This window comes from Megalobrama amblycephala, linkage group LG3, assembly GCF_018812025.1.
Source record: "Megalobrama amblycephala isolate DHTTF-2021 linkage group LG3, ASM1881202v1, whole genome shotgun sequence".
Classification (NCBI taxonomy): Eukaryota; Metazoa; Chordata; class Actinopteri; order Cypriniformes; family Xenocyprididae; genus Megalobrama; species Megalobrama amblycephala.
In genome coordinates this window covers 14,004,305-14,023,670 of record NC_063046.1, presented here as the reverse complement: position 1 = coordinate 14,023,670, position 19,366 = coordinate 14,004,305, and the positions used below count along the sequence as shown (strand labels likewise).

The 19,366-nt window shown below is 37.9% G+C and overlaps 1 protein-coding gene across 1 annotated transcript; it reads right to left on the bottom strand.

Annotated features, from left to right (window-relative positions):
• Positions 1-7,081: 7,081 nt before the first annotated feature.
• On the bottom strand, positions 7,082-13,988 carry vgf (VGF nerve growth factor inducible). Its single transcript, XM_048184070.1, has 2 exons — positions 13,211-13,988; positions 7,082-10,888 (listed from the first exon to the last, which is right to left on the bottom strand). Exon 2 carries the CDS (start codon positions 10,865-10,867, stop codon positions 8,918-8,920), a length of 1,950 nt encoding a protein of 649 aa, XP_048040027.1. The 5' UTR covers positions 10,868-10,888; positions 13,211-13,988; the 3' UTR covers positions 7,082-8,917.
• Positions 13,989-19,366: the final 5,378 nt, after the last annotated feature.

Below are 19,366 nucleotides of genomic sequence, written 5' to 3'. Positions count from 1 at the left end.
CTTCCACGTACAATGACTTTTTCTTTCTCATCTTTTTCAGTTTTTAGTGAATGTAACCTTATACCTAATGACAGCAGTTACAGATTATACAGAAAACTTGCAGACCTGTCTTCATGTTTGTTTGATTGATATTTCTACATTCGTCATGCCGTGACCTCTGATGGTATAATGTTTGCATCCTCAAACAAAAAAGACGGATGCTTTGTCAGGAATGTATTATTTGTGTGTGTGTGGAGCAAAGATAAAGAGTGCTGAAGAGAGAAAATGAGAGAGAGAGAGCGAGAGATTGAGTATGTAAGTGGATGAGTCACCAGTCGGTCGTTTGTGACAGTGGTGCAGTGAAGCTGACTGCACCACCATTGTGGCAAGAAACAGACAATGAAGGAGTGATGGAAAAGTAGAAAAAGAGATTACAGGCGAAGGCACAACATGTCCATATAATGACAACAGACAGGCTTTTAGAGGAAAAAGATCATCATAAAATCAGTGATGATTAAAAAGATGGAAGTCAAAACACCACAGAAATGAAAGACAAACACTTTCAGTTTCATGTGAGCTAATAATTTGCATTGGTAATCATCATCACTTTAGCTTCATCCCTCATTCTCAAAATGTCTTGTTAATGATGTCTGTTTGTGTTTCCTTCCCTTTGTTGGGGATTTATGAAAACGGAAATCTTTTGCCTGTTGTGTTTTTTCACCATCATCAGTGTGCAGGTGTCAAACAATTTGACCCGCAGTGTGATTGCAGCCCTCCCTCCTTTTTCTAAATATAAACTCGGCTGTTGGTCAGAGTGTCTTCCTTTATCTCCTGTCAGTGGAGATGGACATCAGACATGTGCCCTTCAGCTTTTCACCCTTCTGTCAATTGCATTTCTACAGCACTTAGTGACTAATTGTGTTTCCGGTGGTTTTTCATGCAAATGCGATGTCTTCGTTTTTTTTAATGGATGTAGCATTATAATGCTTGTTTACAAGTCCACTAATGTGCTTTTCTTAATATGTGTGCAGGGTTTATGTAGTGCATGAATTCTAAAATATATTTTTATTATTCTCCTTTAAATATGCAGTTTAAAGGATTATTGTCTGAATTTAGGTAGAGCACTTTTTCTGTAAAAATAAACATACATTTAATTAAAAGTGTGCCTAAAACAATGTATATTCAATGCATAGCTATTCCTAACTTTACTACACTATATTATGCAAGATTCTGTGTAACTGCTTGTTGCTCTTAAAGGGACAGTTCACCATTTACTCACACTCATGTAGTTTCAACCCTGTATGATTCTTTCTTCTGTGGAGCATGAAAGCTGTTTTGGTTACCATTGACTTCCATTGTATGGACCAACAAAAACAAAAACAAAACAAAAAATCAGAAGAAATTCTGAAAACACGCTGAGGGAGACGTTGAAATTTATTTTGGTGGTAATCCACATTATGCCACTAGTGCTATAGATTGAGCTTAAAGGGTTAGTTCACCCAAAAATGTAATTTCTGTCATTAATTACTCACCCTCATGTCGTTCCACATCCATAAGGCCTTCGTTCATCTTCGGAAAACAAATGAAGATATTTTTGATGAAATCCAAGAGGTATAAGACAGCAATTTAGCCACCACTTTCAAGGTCCAGAAAGGTACTAAAGGCATTGTTAAAATAGTCGATGTGACTGTAGTGGTTCAACCTTAATGTTATGAAGCGACGAGAATACTTTTTTCGTGCGCAAAAACAAAACAAAAATAATGACTTTATTCAACAATAACTTCTCTTCTGTGTCATTCTCATACATTGTTTACAAGCACTTCCAGGTTCTATGTCAGAACAGCGACTTATTGACCGGCTCCTGCATCAGCATCACATGCATGCAGTGAACAGCGTCGGCCAATTCTCAGTCGCCGTTCTGATGTAGAACTTGGAAGCGCTGAACGTAAACAGCATATGAGAATGACACAGAAGAGAGAATATTGTTGAATAAAGTCATTATTTTTGTTTTGTTTTTGCACACAAAAAGTATTCTCGTCGCTTCATAACGTTAAGGTTGAACCACTGCAGTCACATCGACTGTTTTAACAATGTCTTTAGTACCTTTCTGGACCTTAAGTGTTTTTTAAATTGGTATATGGTTGAGTCATATACCTCTCGGATTTCATCAAAGATATCTTAATTTGTGTTCTAAAGAAGAACGAAGGTCTTATGGGTGTGGAACGACATGAGGGTGAGTAATTAAAGGGTTAGTTCACCCAAAAATGAAAATTATGTCATTAATGACTCACCCTCATGTCGTTCCAAACCCGTAAGACCTCCGTTCATCTTCGGAACACAGTTTAAGATATTTTAGATTTAGTCCGAGAGCTTTCTGTCCCTCCATTGAAAATGTATGTACGGTATACTGTCCATGTCCAGAAAGGTAATAAAAACATCATCAAAGTAGTCCATGTGACATCAGTGGGTTAGTTAGAAGTTTTTGAAGCATTGGAAATACATTTTGGTCCAAAAATAACAAAAACTACGACTTTATTCAGCATTGTCTTCTCTTCCGGAATCCTTTCCATTGAATTGATTCCATTGAATCCTTTCATCTGTCGGCATTGGTAATGCACTTTTACGTTGTTGTTTTTGGTGATTAGGACATCCGTGACATGCACACTTACGCACCATTTTAAAAAATATAGCATTACCAAAATACAAACAATGTAGAATAGCTTCAATACAGCGTGCGTCTCCCTCAGACTGTAAACGAAGCTCGGGTGCACCAGATAACACGTCAGCAGCGTCTTATATCAGCAGCGTCACTGCGGAGTCGTGAACCTGGATTGACAACAGACCCGGAAGAGAATACAATGCTGAATAAAGTCGTAGTTTTTGTTATTTTTGGACCAAAATGTATTTCCAATGCTTCAAAAACTTCTAACTAACCCACTGATGTCACATGGACTACTTTGATGATGTTTTTATTACCTTTCTGGACATGGACAGTATACCGTACATACATTTTCAATGGAGGGACAGAAAGCTCTCGGACTAAATCTAAAATATCTTAAACTGTGTTCCGAAGATGAACGGAGGTCTTACGGGTTTGGAACGACATGAGGGTGAGTCATTAATGACATCATTTTCATTTTTGGGTGAACTAACCCTTTAATGACAGAAGTTTAATTTTTGGGTGAAATAACCCTTTAACTTGTATTGAACCCTGACAACTCCTTTTAAAGGTACACCTTTACACCTTATAAGTAAGTAGGTAAAGCTTTATTTATATAGTGCCTTTTAAAACGGTACAAAGTGTTTTACAGAATAGAAATACACAAAGAAAAAACATACATACACATATAGAAATAAGATAAAACACTGAGATAAGATGATAAAATGAAATACAGCCTGAAATAAGATAAAATGAGTCAAGGAAGGGCCTTGTGAACAAAAAATATGTTTAGAGATACTTTTCAAAAGTGAGTCAGTGGCTTGTAGGTTGTCAGGAAGAGAGTTCCATAGCTTGGGACTGAAATAACATTATCAGCCTTTAGTATTAATATGTACCCTTTCAGTTTGTTTACAATAGTCAGCAAGCTTTTGCTTTTGTTGCATCAATGCCATTATATTTTCCTATAGAAATTTACAAGATAATGGAAATTCTGGAAATTCACAGCCAATAAAATATATAGCCTCATTCTCAAAATGGCCTTTGCGGCAAATGAAATTCCGCAGTGTCATTTCATGAGTAAGTCATTATAATTGCAAAGTTAATCAAACATGTCTTTGTGATTACCTGAAACACTGTTTAGCTTCTATGGAGCACATTTTATGACAGTAAGTATAATATGCTGGTCTCACACTGATAGTTTGATGGATCACTGCTCTCATTTCTCCCCTGTATGAGTCTTTTTCCATTGATCTAGCACCAGCGCATCTCCAGTGGAAACTGAGTTTCTGCCAAGTGCCTCTGCATGTTCTCTCTCTCTCTCTCTTTTTCTCTCTGTCTCCCCCCACCACCTCCTTCCGCCCATCATAATTGCCTGGCCTCTCTGCCTACCTCATGATGAATTTTTAATGTCATGTTGTTACTTCCCTCCCATTATCCTTATGGACAGTAATTCTTTATCTGCTATAAACAGTGTGTCTCACCCTCTCTTTACCTTAATAAAGGCTACTCCTGTGAGATTTAGGTTAACCTGTGAGACCTCTCGGGAGATGGTGCCCTATAGAATCTAAGAGCAGACTGGACAGTAATGCATTGTATATTAATTCAGTCTTATTGTTTTGCACTTGCCCTTTAAATGATGTAAGGTAAGGACATTCCTTCTGTTCATTGCCAATATAATTGTTCAAAAAGCTGATCTTGGGACAATGTTTACAGGCAAACCCACCCTAGAGCTTCCCACCTCAATAATGAAATGTGAAGACCGCTTCAGGCCAACACACTGATGGACTTGGCAGAGATTGTTTTTGGTGGAGGCGGAACATATGGGCTTTCCGTGGGTTTTCCCATTATGCTGAATCTTTTTTTTTTTTTCTGCATCGGGGGTGTTGGGTTTTGAGTCATAGAGAATGTCGGACATATTCGATATTTGATCAGGAGAACAAAGTGCTTTTCATTCCTCTGTTTTCTGGGCAAGCCTTCAGGGCAAAGAAATTGTGTTTGTCATTTTGTTTGTGTGCTGGTGCGCAGGTGTCACAGAAAGGGGGTGCTTTTCTCTTTGATAAGTGCACATGTTTTCTTTCTGGCATTTGTCAGTGTGCAAAATTGCCTGTTCATGCACAATTGGATTTAACACACATTGGTAGATGTTTCTCTTTTTATTTAATTGAATCGGTTGGTATTATGGAGTTTGTTAGACTGAATTTGACAATTACTCTTCCCGGTGGCTGTGCCTGAGTAAGTGAATATGACAAAGGATTGTCGGTGTGTGTTGGAGGCTGAGGGTTCTGCAGTAGAGCGAGTATGACTCACCTCTCAACCATGTGACTCATGAATCATTGCTCCTCCGTGGGCTGCGCTCTCCTTATCAAGCTCTCCTTCGCCCCATTCTCTCTATTTCTCTTTCTCTATGCCACCCCCTCACTTTCTTCATTAACGTTATTATTGACTACCTCTCGCCACTTGTTTGGTATCTCTTTTATTCCAAGCCTTTCTGTTGTTGATTACAATTTCACTAGTCGTTTCATTAGTCTGTCACTTTCTTTGTCTCCCCTCCCTGTCTGATTCAGTTTCCCTAATTTTCTTTTTTTTTTATTGATTTATTTATAGGAAATTGTAGCTGTCACTCCTTGTTTGTTTCCAGGCCTGTCTCATTCAGTTGTTGTTTATAACATTCTGAATTGAAAATTGCTGTCATTGGGTATCAAGTGATTATGTACTAACAACTTTGCACTTTATGAAGGACCTTGTTCACAAAACCATGTTCGACTGATGTCGTTGTACCCTTGAAATAGTCTTTTTCAGAGCTCTCTGGTAAGAGATGGATGATTGAAATGAATAAATTAATAGGAATGCAATTTATATTAATATCGATGGTAGTAGTAGCCTAATGGTTAAGTATATGGTGAAGTTGGAAAATAATTGACTGCTTGAGGTCACAGTTCTACTGCCCTATTGTTGTTTTAATTAAAGCACTGAAGTTCATCTTGTTCTGCGATAACTGTTCCACAGTCGTTTTGATTCAAAAAGCATCTAAATACACTACAAAAATCATATTCCTAATCCATATTTTTGTTTAATTTATCAGTTAAAATATCTCAAGATCTTTGAAACTAGATAAATTTACTTTAACAACACTCCATATCTCCATATGTAAGTGCTTTTGTCTTATTGTACTGGCAGAATTTTTTTTAAAAACTAGATTTAAGTAAAAGAAAAAAAAAAAAAGTTTTTATTTATTATTATTCATTACCTTATGCAGTGTACCTTCTCTGGTCTATTGGTCTTTAGTTTTTTTTTGTTTTGTTTTTTTTTTCCTTCAAAGTAGACTAGTGAAAAATGCAGTTGTCATTTTTTTGCAATGTGCTAACCAATAAAACATGAGCAGGGACAAACGTCATGTTTTCAGAGTTCATGTATATGGGCTTTTTAAAGCAGGTGAGTTACATTCTTTCAAGATATGTCGATTTGTATTCTTTCACTCAAAATTAAATGTTCTGTCATTTATTAATCTTCATGTTGTTCCAAACCTTATGTGGAATACATAAGAAGATATTTAGAAAAAAGCTTCCGTGTATTTTATCCATACAATGAGAGTCAGTGTTTTTTGGATGCTTTTGACTTTCATTGTTTGGACAAAAGCAGAGCCATTCTTTAAAATATCTTCTTTTGTGTTCCACAGAGGATAGAAACTCATTCATGTCTGGAACATGAGGGTGAGTAAATGATGGCAGATTTTTCTTCTAACTATCACTTTAAGTGTATTTACAGGAATGAAAAGCAAACCTCACTCCTGAGCATGTCTCATGTGGTGTGAAAGTGGGGCGTCTCTCCCTATAACAACGTTCCTTGCTGAAAGTCTTTGATTGCACACAGCAGTCCTAGTGGGAGTACTAATGTGCTCAGTCTCTCATTAGTCAAGACCCCTGCCCTGCTTGCTTTCTTGTTTCTTTTCCCTTCATAATCCTTTTAAACAGTAAATCTGCCCTCTGGCCTTATTTTAATGTCCTTTTGTCTCTTAATAATGTGTGCGTGCACATACGTGTTTGTATTTGCCCACGTACAGCATATCAAAGCGGAGAGAAAATTCGACCTGGCATGCAATTAGGGGGAAGTTATGTGGCATTGATTGGCTCTGGGACTCACACAGTTTGTTGGGCTAATTGCTGATCAAATGAGCTCATTAGAGAGATCATCTGTGAAGGATTTTCACACTGAGATGCTGAATGTTCATGTTTAACTTCCTTTTGGTAATGTACTGTGATCTCAGTATTGTTTTTGTGTGTGCTTTTCCTATTGTTGTAAGATATAAGATGGAAAAAGGTAAACCAAAACTTTAATTGTAGCAATTTATGCTAAGGTTAATTTGAGTGTGATGTGTGTAAATGTATCAGATCTGTACAAATCTCACAACCATGTTCTTTACAAGAAGGAATTAAAAAAACAATCTTAATAAAAAATAGTCAAGTTTATTTATTTCTCTCTGTGTAGCAAAACTAGTCATCAACATGCGGTTATTTACATCCAGCAAACGCATGTTTATTATGTTACGTACAAGATACATCTAGAAAGGACATAAACATTTTTTCCTCACACAAGACTCAATGGCATTTTTACTGGGATACACTAGTCATTCATCTTTTTTTTTTTTTTGTAGTTTTTTTTCAATGCTTAATGTCTTCAAAGAAGCAACACATTTTAGATGCAAGTTTACAGTAACGTGCAGAAACTTTACTCCTCCACTGGTTCAGCTCTCCGCATCCATTTTCCCTCTAGCTTCCATCTGTCAGTCTTTCAAATCATTTAAAGAAAATTAGAACGGTGTATCCCTCCCCCTTATGCTTGAATATTCTTTCTTTCAGATTGACAATTTTTCAATCTCTTTTTCAATCTACATTTTATTCAATCTCATTTGGGACAGTTTCAGCCAATTTAATCTTACCTACAGATTTTTTTTAAAGAAAATGTTTACTGATTTTCATTTCAATTTTCACTTAAGTAACATCAACATTGTTGTTTAGTATATTAATTAATTAATTTAAATGAATAGATTGTCTATGCTATTTTGATTGAGCTCTCGTTGGCCCAGTGATTGATTTTGGTATGATGTAACTGGCCTAGGGGCAAGGTTACCTTTAAATAATCCATTAATATTTGACACATTATTTTTTTAATTATCTTATATATATTATATATATATATAATTTATTTTATTTGTAAAACAAAGTCAAAAGGCTGATCACTGCTTCCCAGCTCCACTGAATAAAGTTTATGAGCTTGAGAACAAACCTTTCAGCCAGTCTGTGACCAAAAATGCTGCTCATCTGAAAAGGGGAAGAGAGTGTCTTAAGGCAATTAAAAGTTGTATTCAAAACAGCTTGTATGAAATAATAAATTTGTTTCTTAGAAATCGTTGGAATGTATGAATGTCTTTTGCACCAACTTTCTTTCTTTTTTACATAAAAAAACAATGGTATAAACACACTGAAGGAAAAAATTTGAAATGCAGACAGCGATAAGAAACTAATTCTATGTACAAGACTTAGAGTGTGTCCTCTAGGCTTCAAAAGGAAACACACAAATGGTAAATGCTCAAGCAGAATACTCTGAGGTACAAGAAAGACTACATTTGGTGTATTGAATTAACAAAATGTATATTTCCACCATTATGGCACTGTGATGTTTTATCATTTCTGTCTGAATGAATATGTTTGCACGTTCTTTAAAGGTGCAGTTAGAATATTTTTTGCTATCCCATTAAGATCAATGATATTGACCACTGGGATTTAAAATGTCCAAAATACAAAAAACTAAACAAGAAAAAGATATGCAAGTAAGACTTAGATAATGGAGTTGCTTCCATAATAATGGCAAGCTTTTCAAGATTCCATCTTGAATGTCTTTGTAAAGGATGAAAACATGGTGTTTCATGATATCAGGTATCTTTATAAAGGCCTTCATAGGGTATGCAAAACTTGAATGTTGAGTATTTGAGATGTGCCGGGCTCAAGCGCCCTTTCCTCTCACCGCTCAAGTAGCTTTGCTGGTCAGTCTCTCCGGGGGGGAGGAGGGTGGAAGATGTGGTTAGATGGACATGAAGATCCTAAATGTGTTCTTTCTTAAGGGTAAACTTTGTATCTGAAGCAAATAAGTAAGTACGAAGGGATTGATTTCAGTAAAAGAAACCAGAACATGATAGGTTGGCAAAGAACAGTCTTTAAGTTGTTCCCTTTCACTTTCTTCTCCTCCACGTCTTTATCACTCTTTTTTGTCTCCCCTGTCTGCTCACTGAAACATCCGGGGATGTTTCATAAAGACTCTCTCAATGAAGTTCTCTAGCTCCTCTTCGCTGTCCTGTGGCGGCTGCCTCAGCGGACTGTAGTAATCATCCTCCCTGGTGACTACAGGAGCTCGGGCTGGGTAATAAAAGGACGGCCAACGACGTGGAGGTGACCGTGGTTTAGGCATGGGTACGGCTTTGAAAGTCCGAGGGTGAGGGAAGTAGAGGTTCCGCTGGAAGGCTGGTTGGGCTCTTTGGCGAGACTGCGCCCAGGGACGGGACTTCCGTCTGGGGGAGTAATCAAAGTCATAGTCCAGTGAGTTTCCCAGGACATTATTGAGGGCGAAAGAGGGCTTGGAATAGTAGCGGGATTTTGGTTTTGCAGGTGGGATGTAGATGGGGTAATACCCTCTGTAGGGTTTTTGATAGAACTTGAAGGAAGGGTAGGTACGAAAGGGCCACTGCTGCCTCGTCCAAATATCTTGCTTGCTGGGCTTGACTGAGGTTCTGTCTTTGAACCAGGCTTTTAATGGGTTTGTGTTCGGTTGAGGAGGCTTAGAGGGAGGAGGTTTACGTAACAGTGTGGAAGGTGCAATGGGGGCTGGAGGCGGCACGAGAGGACGTTGCCATGGGAGATTTTCAGGAGCATCTTTTTTCTTCTTTTTCTCCACATCGTTAATAATGTCCACCACATCATCAGCAGGAAGATGCAGCTTGCTTGAGATCTCAATCAACTTATCAATGGTCTGTGGGTCAATGTCATCATCGTCATCACTAGTGTCCTCCTCATCAGAGCGCTTATCTTCTGCACCATTGTTGTCTTGGTACTTTTTCTTGTCCTGTTTCACAATGTATTTCAGGAGCATGTCAGATGCAATGTCTGCTAGCTTTTCCTCCTCCGCCTTGGCTCTTTGTGCTTCTGCTGCCTGTCTGCGTACCTCCTCTTGCTCTGCTTTGGCCCGAGTTTCCTCTTCTTCAGGGGTTAGCTGTTCTTCGTCCTCCTGATCTTCCTCATCTTCTTCTTCTGGGTCAGCAAGGTTATTGTTAAAGTCATCCATGAAGTTGCCTCCTCTTTGTAAGGGCTGCATTTTGTTCTTCTCTTGTTCGAGTTGCCACTTTAGCTTCTTCTTGGTCAGGGCTAGGTCATTGCCTTTAGCTTTAGGCTTGATCTCGTTGTTCATGAGCCCATTACGATCCAGGTAATCAAAATACTCCCCACGGCTCTCCCTCTGGCCTGTGGATGTGTCACGCTCTCTCTTAGTGGCTGTGCTGTAGCTCTGCAATTCCTCTAACACAGTCTCCAGATTCTTCACTTCCTCTGGACTCAGCTGCTCTTCCTCCTCCCCTAGTTCTCCTCTCTCTGGCTCCTGCCTCTCCTCCTCCTTGATCACCTCCTCTTTTGTGGCCCCCTCCTGTGGAGCCACCTGCTCTTTTAATGGTACCGTCTGACTAGTGGTGCGGCTTGTTACTTTCTCCGTCAGCCGTTCTTCCTCCTCAGCCCTTTTTTTCTCTTCTTCCTCCTCTCTTTCTTTCTCATCTTTTCCTTGCGCTGCAGCAGCTGCCATGACCAGCTCCAGCTCTTTGTGACCATCTCTGTCTCTGTCTGCACCCTGAAGTTCCCTCTGCCTTTCCACTTCCATTCCCTCTTCTCGTTCACTCATCTTTTCCTTCTGAGGTTGGTTGAGGGCCTCGAGAAGGACCGCTGCTAGGGTTCTAGGGTCCACGTCTTTGAAAAGCTCATCTTCTTCATTTTCTTCATGTAGCGAGCCTTTTTCCTCTGGTGGTTGAGTATATTGACTCTGTTGCTGAGCAGAGGAGGAGGATGCTGCATAGTTTTCACTTACTGTGTTGCTGGCTGCTGTCACTGGACTGAAGGTTGCAGGCTTGACTGTGAGACTAAATAACATGAACAGGAAAATGACGGGGACATTTAAAGTTTGTTGGCACCAGCTCATGACCGTACATATGTGTTGAACCTGAAAGACAGAAAAATTCATAAATGATCAACGATCAAATCTGTTTCAAGAGAGCCCTTCAAAATTGATCTCAAGGTAACAACCGTATATAAACCGTATATAAATAAAACAACCATATATATATATATATATATATATATGTATGTATATATATATATATATATATATATATATATATATATATATGTTAAAATAAATAAAGTTGAGTAAAAACAGTTATCTGCATCAGACAACAATGCACAGCATTCTCAGGTAAGATGGTGGACACACATTCACTTCTTTGCAGACTGCCTGAATGCAACACTCACTATATATTAGATTTTTTATTTTTTTTTGTAAATGTATGTATGACTTGTAATTGATACCTGAGAGCATTTCATGAATTGCTCATTCCTGTAATGGCAGAACTAATGTCGGTATACACTTTAGTAAAAAAAAAAAAAAAAAAAAAAAAAAAAGTCCTTGTCAAATCCAGTGAGGATTTTTCTGTTCTGAAGTGATCTGTCCAACAAAGCATATTTATATTTTGCACAAAAATTGGTTACTCATTGGAGGGGGGGGGGGGGTCTTTTGTTAAGCTATAATTGATGTGTTATTGCCTGCTGCTTAGCTGATTTTGCAAAGGCGTTCTAATTGGCTCTGCGGCTTAAGCTGGTGCGGTTCGTGAGGACTCTGAAGCGCTTTGTGCATGTGATTGCTCGCACACGCGGCGCGGTGCTAATAAGGTATAGGAGGAAAAGCGCCTTAGCAGGGAGTCCTTCCGATGCGTGGGAGGTTAATGAGTAAGCAATACAAAGATGATCAGAGGATCTCAGTATGACCATGAAAAGCAAGTTTGAGCTCCAAAAAAAACAAACAAATACGAGTATTTCTCTCGCATATGGATAAAACACTCCATAAAATTTGGATTTTAAAGCTTTGGGAGCGCAACAACAGTGAACAGAACGGCATTCTTAGCTCACTTTAATTTTGTAATGAAACCTGACACTGAGATTAAGCGATCCTGACGCGTAATGCTTGATCATCACGACACAGATGTTTATGGTAAAAATCTGGTTATGTAGTTAGAACTCCACTCATAGCCTAGTTGCACAAGAAAACACTGCAGCAATCGCAAATATGTGCCCACTGGCTTACGATGCATGGGTTTACACATCTAAAGTTTGACAGCTGTGTGGCATGCACAATTTTATCATTTTTTATTAAAAACAACAGTCTGTAGCTCCTTTCAAATTTGAAAAGATCAACTTTTTTGGTCTTATAGAGTCGTGTCTCCACGATGTGACAACAGCTCTAACAGTAACACCCTCGTCCACTGCCTCCAACGACAGAGCACTCTGGGGAGCTCTCATCAACAAAGAACGCAAGTAATCCGGCTCTAAGACGCCTTGTCCAAGTAGGCCTATAATCTTCTGCTTTGAGACTATTAGATTTTAGATTTGAACGTCTATCACAAATTGAACCCAATCAACAACATTTAAAAGACATGAAAACAGATAATGAATGCTCTGCTGTTAAATTTGTTGTCAACATTTCTTTGCTCCATATGAGCTAGTACTTATAAGTATGTAAAATACGATAAATTGGACTCCAACAGGCAAAAGTCAAAGCAAGCAGAAGCAAAACAACATGTTTTTATGTCAGTGTCTCTCGTGCGCTTTTGTGATTGGACTCGACATTGTTATTTTGGGTATCTAATGCTATGGTGATGAGAAAGATGATGAAAGCATGAGCAAGGGCGTGGTAATATTCATAATGCGAGCTGTGCCATTGATCATACCCGTCACCTTCATCAATAATTATGAAAATCATCATTGCAATATTCAGTATCACTAAAGTGGTTGTAATAAGTTTTATTACTTCCTTCAAAAATAATTGTTATACTTTTAATTTCTACATTACTGCATTTTTTTTTTCATCAGGTCCATTTTTCCTCAGGTCCTTTTTAATATAAAGACAAACAAATAAATTGGTATAAAAGAACACACACAAATATATTTGTAATGTGTAATGAAATGTCTGTGTGTGTGATATATATATATATATATATATATATATATATATATATATATATAATATAATATAATATACATTTCATTACACATTACAAATATATTTGTGTTCTTTTTATACCAGCAATTTGTTTTTTTGTTTGTTTGTTTGTTTTTTTACATGCAAACTAATATAGCAAAATCTTTACGCCTCAGTCTGCGTTTTTAATTTTTTTTTTTTTTTCCTGTCCACATTATAATATATCCTTATTTTCCCACGCCTTCTGCCATTACTGTTCCCTGTTACTATAAAAAGAAAGCCGGGACTTACCGGGAATCCTGTCAGGGGCAGCGCAGTCCGACGCACTTATTGTGTCCTCTTCAAACTTTGTATTCGAGTTAAGTTAGTCTCGTGATTTACGTGTATGAATCCGCTTCAACAATACACGCTTTGTTTGAATGTTGCTGTTTTGTTTGTGTAGTGATATCGTTTGTGTAAGCCGTATGGTTGGCTATTCTTGCACGGAGCTATGGGGATATTTTCAGTACCACGGTCAGCTCTCCGTGTTTTTATTTCGGCCCCACTGCGCCCACGTGACCGCACGTCACTCTAGCTCATTGACGTCACTCTCTCCATTGATAAGAATTTTCGTGCTGATCGAACCCCGAGTCTTCGCTACGCTGCAGTGCCCAGATGAATGGAAGGAAACGGGATGAATGAAATAGTACTTTTTTTCCGCCGAATAGAGAGGGCTAGACAACACGGGGAGCGCGAGACCGGTCCCTTCCAGATGCAGCTGCAAACTGACAGAGCAACACAAAGGAACCAACAATCCTCATCACGATGTACATTGCCTCATTAACAAAATGTATAAATGCAATTAGCCTACACCATAATATTCACAGAGGAAACAGCTGGCGCTTCAGTTGTCAGTGCATCGTGCAAAAGCGACCCGAATGCATAAGCTATTATGTTTTGTCTGATCTGGATTTATTGCATTAGCGAGTAATGTGCTTCTTCCGCATCCAGGTCGTGACATTATGTTACAGGATGTGTTTGAAATGTATCATTTCTCATTAAAAGCTTTTGCAACCGTTTTTTCTCTACCAAACAAAATGGACCATAAACATTTACAGTAGGCTACAACATTCCTGGCATGTATTATGTTGGTATCCATTGTGGACCATCTAAAAATTACAACGTAGGCTAATGCATTCAGCATGCAAACAACAAAGAGACGACCGATATTTTCTCTTCAAATATACTAGCGAAGTTGGCCTAAACACAGTTTCATCTTGCATTAATAGCCTATTGTTCAGAATGCAGAGGACAATTACGTTAATAGGCCTGTGCCACATAAAGTGTCGTTCCATATTTAGCACATTTCTTTCATAAATGTCAGCTTGATTTGAATTATAGCCTTTGAATAAAAAAGCAATTCCGGACATAATTTAATGTATTATTTGTGGAATGCTCGCAGTCATGGTTTGCTTGAAACCTAGTTAAAGAGACTCCGTGTTCTGTAAATTGCGTGAATGATGACAAAAGAAAGAAATCATTCGCTTTTGTCAGTATTAGTATTCACTGACCCATCATCTTTCGTCCACAATGTATTTCTTATCTATTTGAACGAACTGGCAGCTTAAATTTAGGGATAACTGAACATTCTATCATTATTCACCCTTAAAGGATTAATCCACTTTTAAATAAACTTTTCCTGATAATTTACTCACCCCCATGTCATTCAAGATGTTCATGTCTTTTTTTCATCAGTCGAAAAGAAATGAAGGTTTTTGATGAAAACATTCCAGGATTATTCTCCTTATAGTGGACTTCAATGGCCTCCAGACGGTTGAAGGTCAAAAAAAAGTTTCAGTGCAGCTTCAAAGGGCTTTAAACGATACCAGACGAGGAATAGGGGTCTTATCTAGTGAAACGATCGGTCATTTTCGTAAAAAAATACAACCGTTTATGCTTTATAAACACAAAATATCGCCTTGAACGTACTTCCCGTTTTCGCATTCTTCAAAAAGCTTACGCTGTATGTCCTATGCCTTTCTTATTCTACATACAGAACGAATGCGGCGCCAGTTTCATTTTTTTCCTTAAGTAGAATAGGGAAGGCGTAGGACATTCAGCGTAAGTGTTTTGAAGAATGCAGAGACGGTAAGTACGTTCAAGGCGATATTTTGTGTTTATAAAGCATAAACGGTTGTATTTTTTTAGAAAATGACGGATCGTTTAAGACCCTTATTCCTCGTCTGGTATCGTTTAAAGCCCTTTGAAGCTGCACTGAAACTGTAATTTTGACCTTCAACCGTTTGGAGACCATTGACGTCCACTATAATCTTGGAATGTTTTCATCAAAAACCTTAATTTCCGTTCGACTGACGAAAGAAAGACATGAACATCTTGGATGATATGGGGGTGAGTAAATTATCCTATTTAAAAGTGGACTAATCCTTTAAGTAACTCTTTTTGGAGATGGGACCCTCAGTACAAAGAAAAAGGTTATGGTGACTGAAGCTGTCAGTCCCTCACATCCCCAACATCTCTTTGTATTTCACGGGAAAAACAAAGGTCATATTTGGCACGAGGGTGAAAAGAAATGATGAAGCAATTATTGAATCCTTTAAGCAACTTTTGACTTCGTATTTACATAAAAATAAAATACAATGTGTAGGCCTAATGAACAATGTGGTATAGTTATTCATCTTTTATTTTCACACGGCTTTTTTCCCTGCTTTAGCCCATATATTTTTTCCTTTAAATTTTGAATTGTGGGAATGTACCGGGGCCTTTATTCAGTGTGATTGTCAACAGTAGGGATCAGGCAGGACCGCGTTGTCAGTGCCGCCGTTCAGCGCAAGTTGGTAATTAGACCTAGTGCACTTCCACGTGTCGAAAAGAATTTAGGTTCCAAAACCTGTTCAGAACTCTTTTCCTGCAATCTGCAAGCATTCTCAAGGGTTCCTTTTCTTCAGACCAGGGAAGGAGTGAGCAAGCTCATTCACAAAAAAAAAGTTAGCATTGCCTTCATTTTTCTTCATTATGAAAGGTTCTTTTGGCTCACTGTAATAATGCTTTTGCTAAGGGCCATTAGTTAAATTATTTTAAACGTGCTTAAACATCCTTTCTTGTGTAATTAAAGAACAGTTTATCGATCTAAATTTTAATGCCATTTCTTCCTCTACAGTTTTGCTCATTAATACAAGATATAATGCAGAATAGCAGTCTTGAAAGTCGTTTGAAAGTGTGACTTGGCATGTTTTGGTGTAGAGCGTTGCTGGCACTATGGTGACGTGACGATAATGAATATTTTCTATTATGAAAGTTAAGATAATCCTGTCTTGTGAATTCTTTCAGAGTGTCTATAGTGTTAAACATGAACGAATTGGATTAGCTCATGGTGAGAATGAGTTGGCAGTGGCTTTACATGGCTGTCGGAGAAGATAGTGTTTCTGCAACCAGCTGTCTGTTTACGTTAACTTCACCCAGAGGACGTCGACTGTCTCACAGGAGCAGACGACTGAAGAGGTTCTGCCTCGGAGAATTAACAGCATTCTGCTGACAAATGACCTATCCCACGAAGATCTTTTGACGCCGAAAGAGAAATTCTTCCACCTCCATCATTTCCGCCCTGTCCTGCGTACGTCGCAGAATGGGAAACGCCGCGTTGGCGTTCTTTGCGAAGGCGGCGGCGGTGCAAACTGATCGTTTGTTCTCCCGGCTCTGACTGGAGTTAATGAGGCGGCATCCACCGTATCTTGGTCTTCCCCCAGATGAATCTCTCGCAACAGCAAGCATAATTTCAGCACCCGAAGCCTTCCAAGGGCGCTTTTAAAAAATCTATCCATTTATAATCGATTCAGACAACTAACCGTGGGAGGGTTGCCCTTAGATTGGATATGTGACAGAGGCTCCCTGCCCACGCTTACGTACAAACAAAGCGAAGCGAGTCTTGCTAACATAAGAACTATCCAAACAGAGTTCCCCTGTCAGTTAGACAACATGCCAGCACCACCTTCCAATTTAATCATTCCTACAACTTTTAACCTTTGGGTAAATGCTCTAACATGACATTTAGGGTGTTTTAATTAAGTAGATAGTGGAGTTAAAATCCAGTCACATCAATTAACACAATATGCTATCCCTTAATTGGCCGAGTAGCTAGGTTAGCCTATTGCTTTGTAAAGTTATTCTTCAGTTTTAGGAAGTGTGATGTTCCTCATGGAGTCCTAAGTAAATCATGCTGAAAGATAAACCACCTAGTTTTTATGACAACAGAAAAAGAGTCATGCAGAATCAACAAAAATGGGTTAATTATATTTTTATTGTTCAAATTGTGGATTGCATGAATGTTGTGACAAACCATTCAAATTGCAGCTCATTTTAATAAAGTAAATTGGGGCAAGCATCAAAAATCATTTGAAAACACCTGTTAGTTAGCCATATTTCCTCTCATGTTAGGCCTAATGTATATGATCATGATAATAATCTTCTACTCATAATAACCTAAAGCCAATTGCTGAGGTAGTCCCAGGTGAAAAAAAGTACATTTTATATAATGTACTTAAAGTGCTCTATTTTCGTGCACTAATTTTGTACTTAATATACTAAAAATTCTTCTTTAGTACTTCTTAAGATCATCTTAAGAACATCTACGTGTACTCAACTGTGCTATTTTGAGACACCATGAAATATGAATTTAAATGTGCTTTTAATATACTATCTCTGTATTTAAAAAATTATTTAGATACCACTTATAGTACATTTGAACTCATAGTTTACTACAAGTGGTAACTAAATACATTTTTTAAATACAGAGAGAGTATATTAAAAGCACATTTAAGTTTATATTTCATGGTTTCTCAAAATAGCACAGTTGAGTACACTTAGATGTTCTTAAGATTATCTAAAGATGTACTATAGAAGAATTTTTAGTATATTAAGTACGAAATTAGTGTGCGAAAATAGAGCATTTTAAATACATTATGGAAGTGTACCTTTTTTTTCTCCTGGGCGTACAGGCATGCCATCAATGAAGCTAATGTCATGGTATTAATGTGTGCTTTGCGGATGGTTGCACATTTGTGCTCAGCTATGGGGATAAATAATGTACCAATGTTGGAAAAATTGCCAATGAAGTGACATGCAGATCCATTGGTTCTATTTATGGAGCAGTCCACATCAGTGGTGGGAATTGCATATATGCAGAAGTACCTTTTTTCATACATCTTTTTAGATTGCTTGACTGAGCCAAAAGTTGTGAGTGTCCACACTTAATGATATTTTAAATGCCATAATAACTTTCCTCTAAAATTCCCAGCAATGGGATGCAGTCATACATGAATGAGATTCAGACTAATGCTGCCAAAATATTAAGCAATCCAACACTTACGGAGTGCTTTTTAACGATTCATTCATTCATTATAGTGCAAAGGTGTTTAAATTTTATAGTAAACGTTCTATTTGGACTGCAGCCTTATAAGATATTTGTATGGCTTTTTTTTTTTAAAGCTTCAATCAGTGCTCATATATATGAAAGATTCAATGTTTGACAGTGCTTATGTAACTGCTTTAGTGCTGGGCAACAGGCCACAATGGGGGCAAGTGAGATGTATCTTCTGTAGATTTTACAGCTGAGCATATATGCTATGCTTTGCTTTATACTATGTTTTCATCATGCAAATAAACTTTTTTTGTGGTGTTTGTCATACTTGAGCAGCTGAAATCACTTGATCAGTTTATTTTCATTTGGATTCCTCATGAAAACTTTTTTCTTTTGAAAAGTATTTTAGAATGATATATAGAAAAACACTCTGAATATTATTTTGTTAAAAAAATGGGCAACTAGATGAAATAATTTGACAAACTGATATTTACAATGCACTTGTGCTCTGCGCATCCAGAAGCTGTTTATATTTCCTTTATGGCTACTTGACTTTGAAATAGCAAGCCATTTACTACCTCCCATACAGATTCAATTTAGAGTGAAAAATCAAAGCCTGATGTGATTGATTTATAAGCATCCATGGTTTTGATGAATGGCCTACATGACATTAATGTTGAAAGATGAAAAACATGGCTTACAGAATCACATTTGACACGTCTGGGGTCCCAGAGCACCATTTAAATATTCTTTTACCATGGATGATTTGACAGCTAGAAGCAGATAGGGACTGAAGCAGACAAAGGCAGCTATCAAGGAGGGTAAGAATATGCTGAATGATTCATTTTTTCCCCCTATTGAGCCTTCAGGCTGAGTGCCCTTTTTAGTGTCATTGATATTGATACATATCCTATTGCTCTACAGCAGAGCAATAGCTTTGCAGTATAGTGAGACAATAAAACACCGTGCACCCTAATACACAAACAATATTTGAAGAAATTCAACAGAGGTAACACATCACATGATCACTTTGGAAAGTTTCTCTTTGTTTCAACAGCTGTCACTTTCTGTCATACCTGCTCTTTTGATATGTG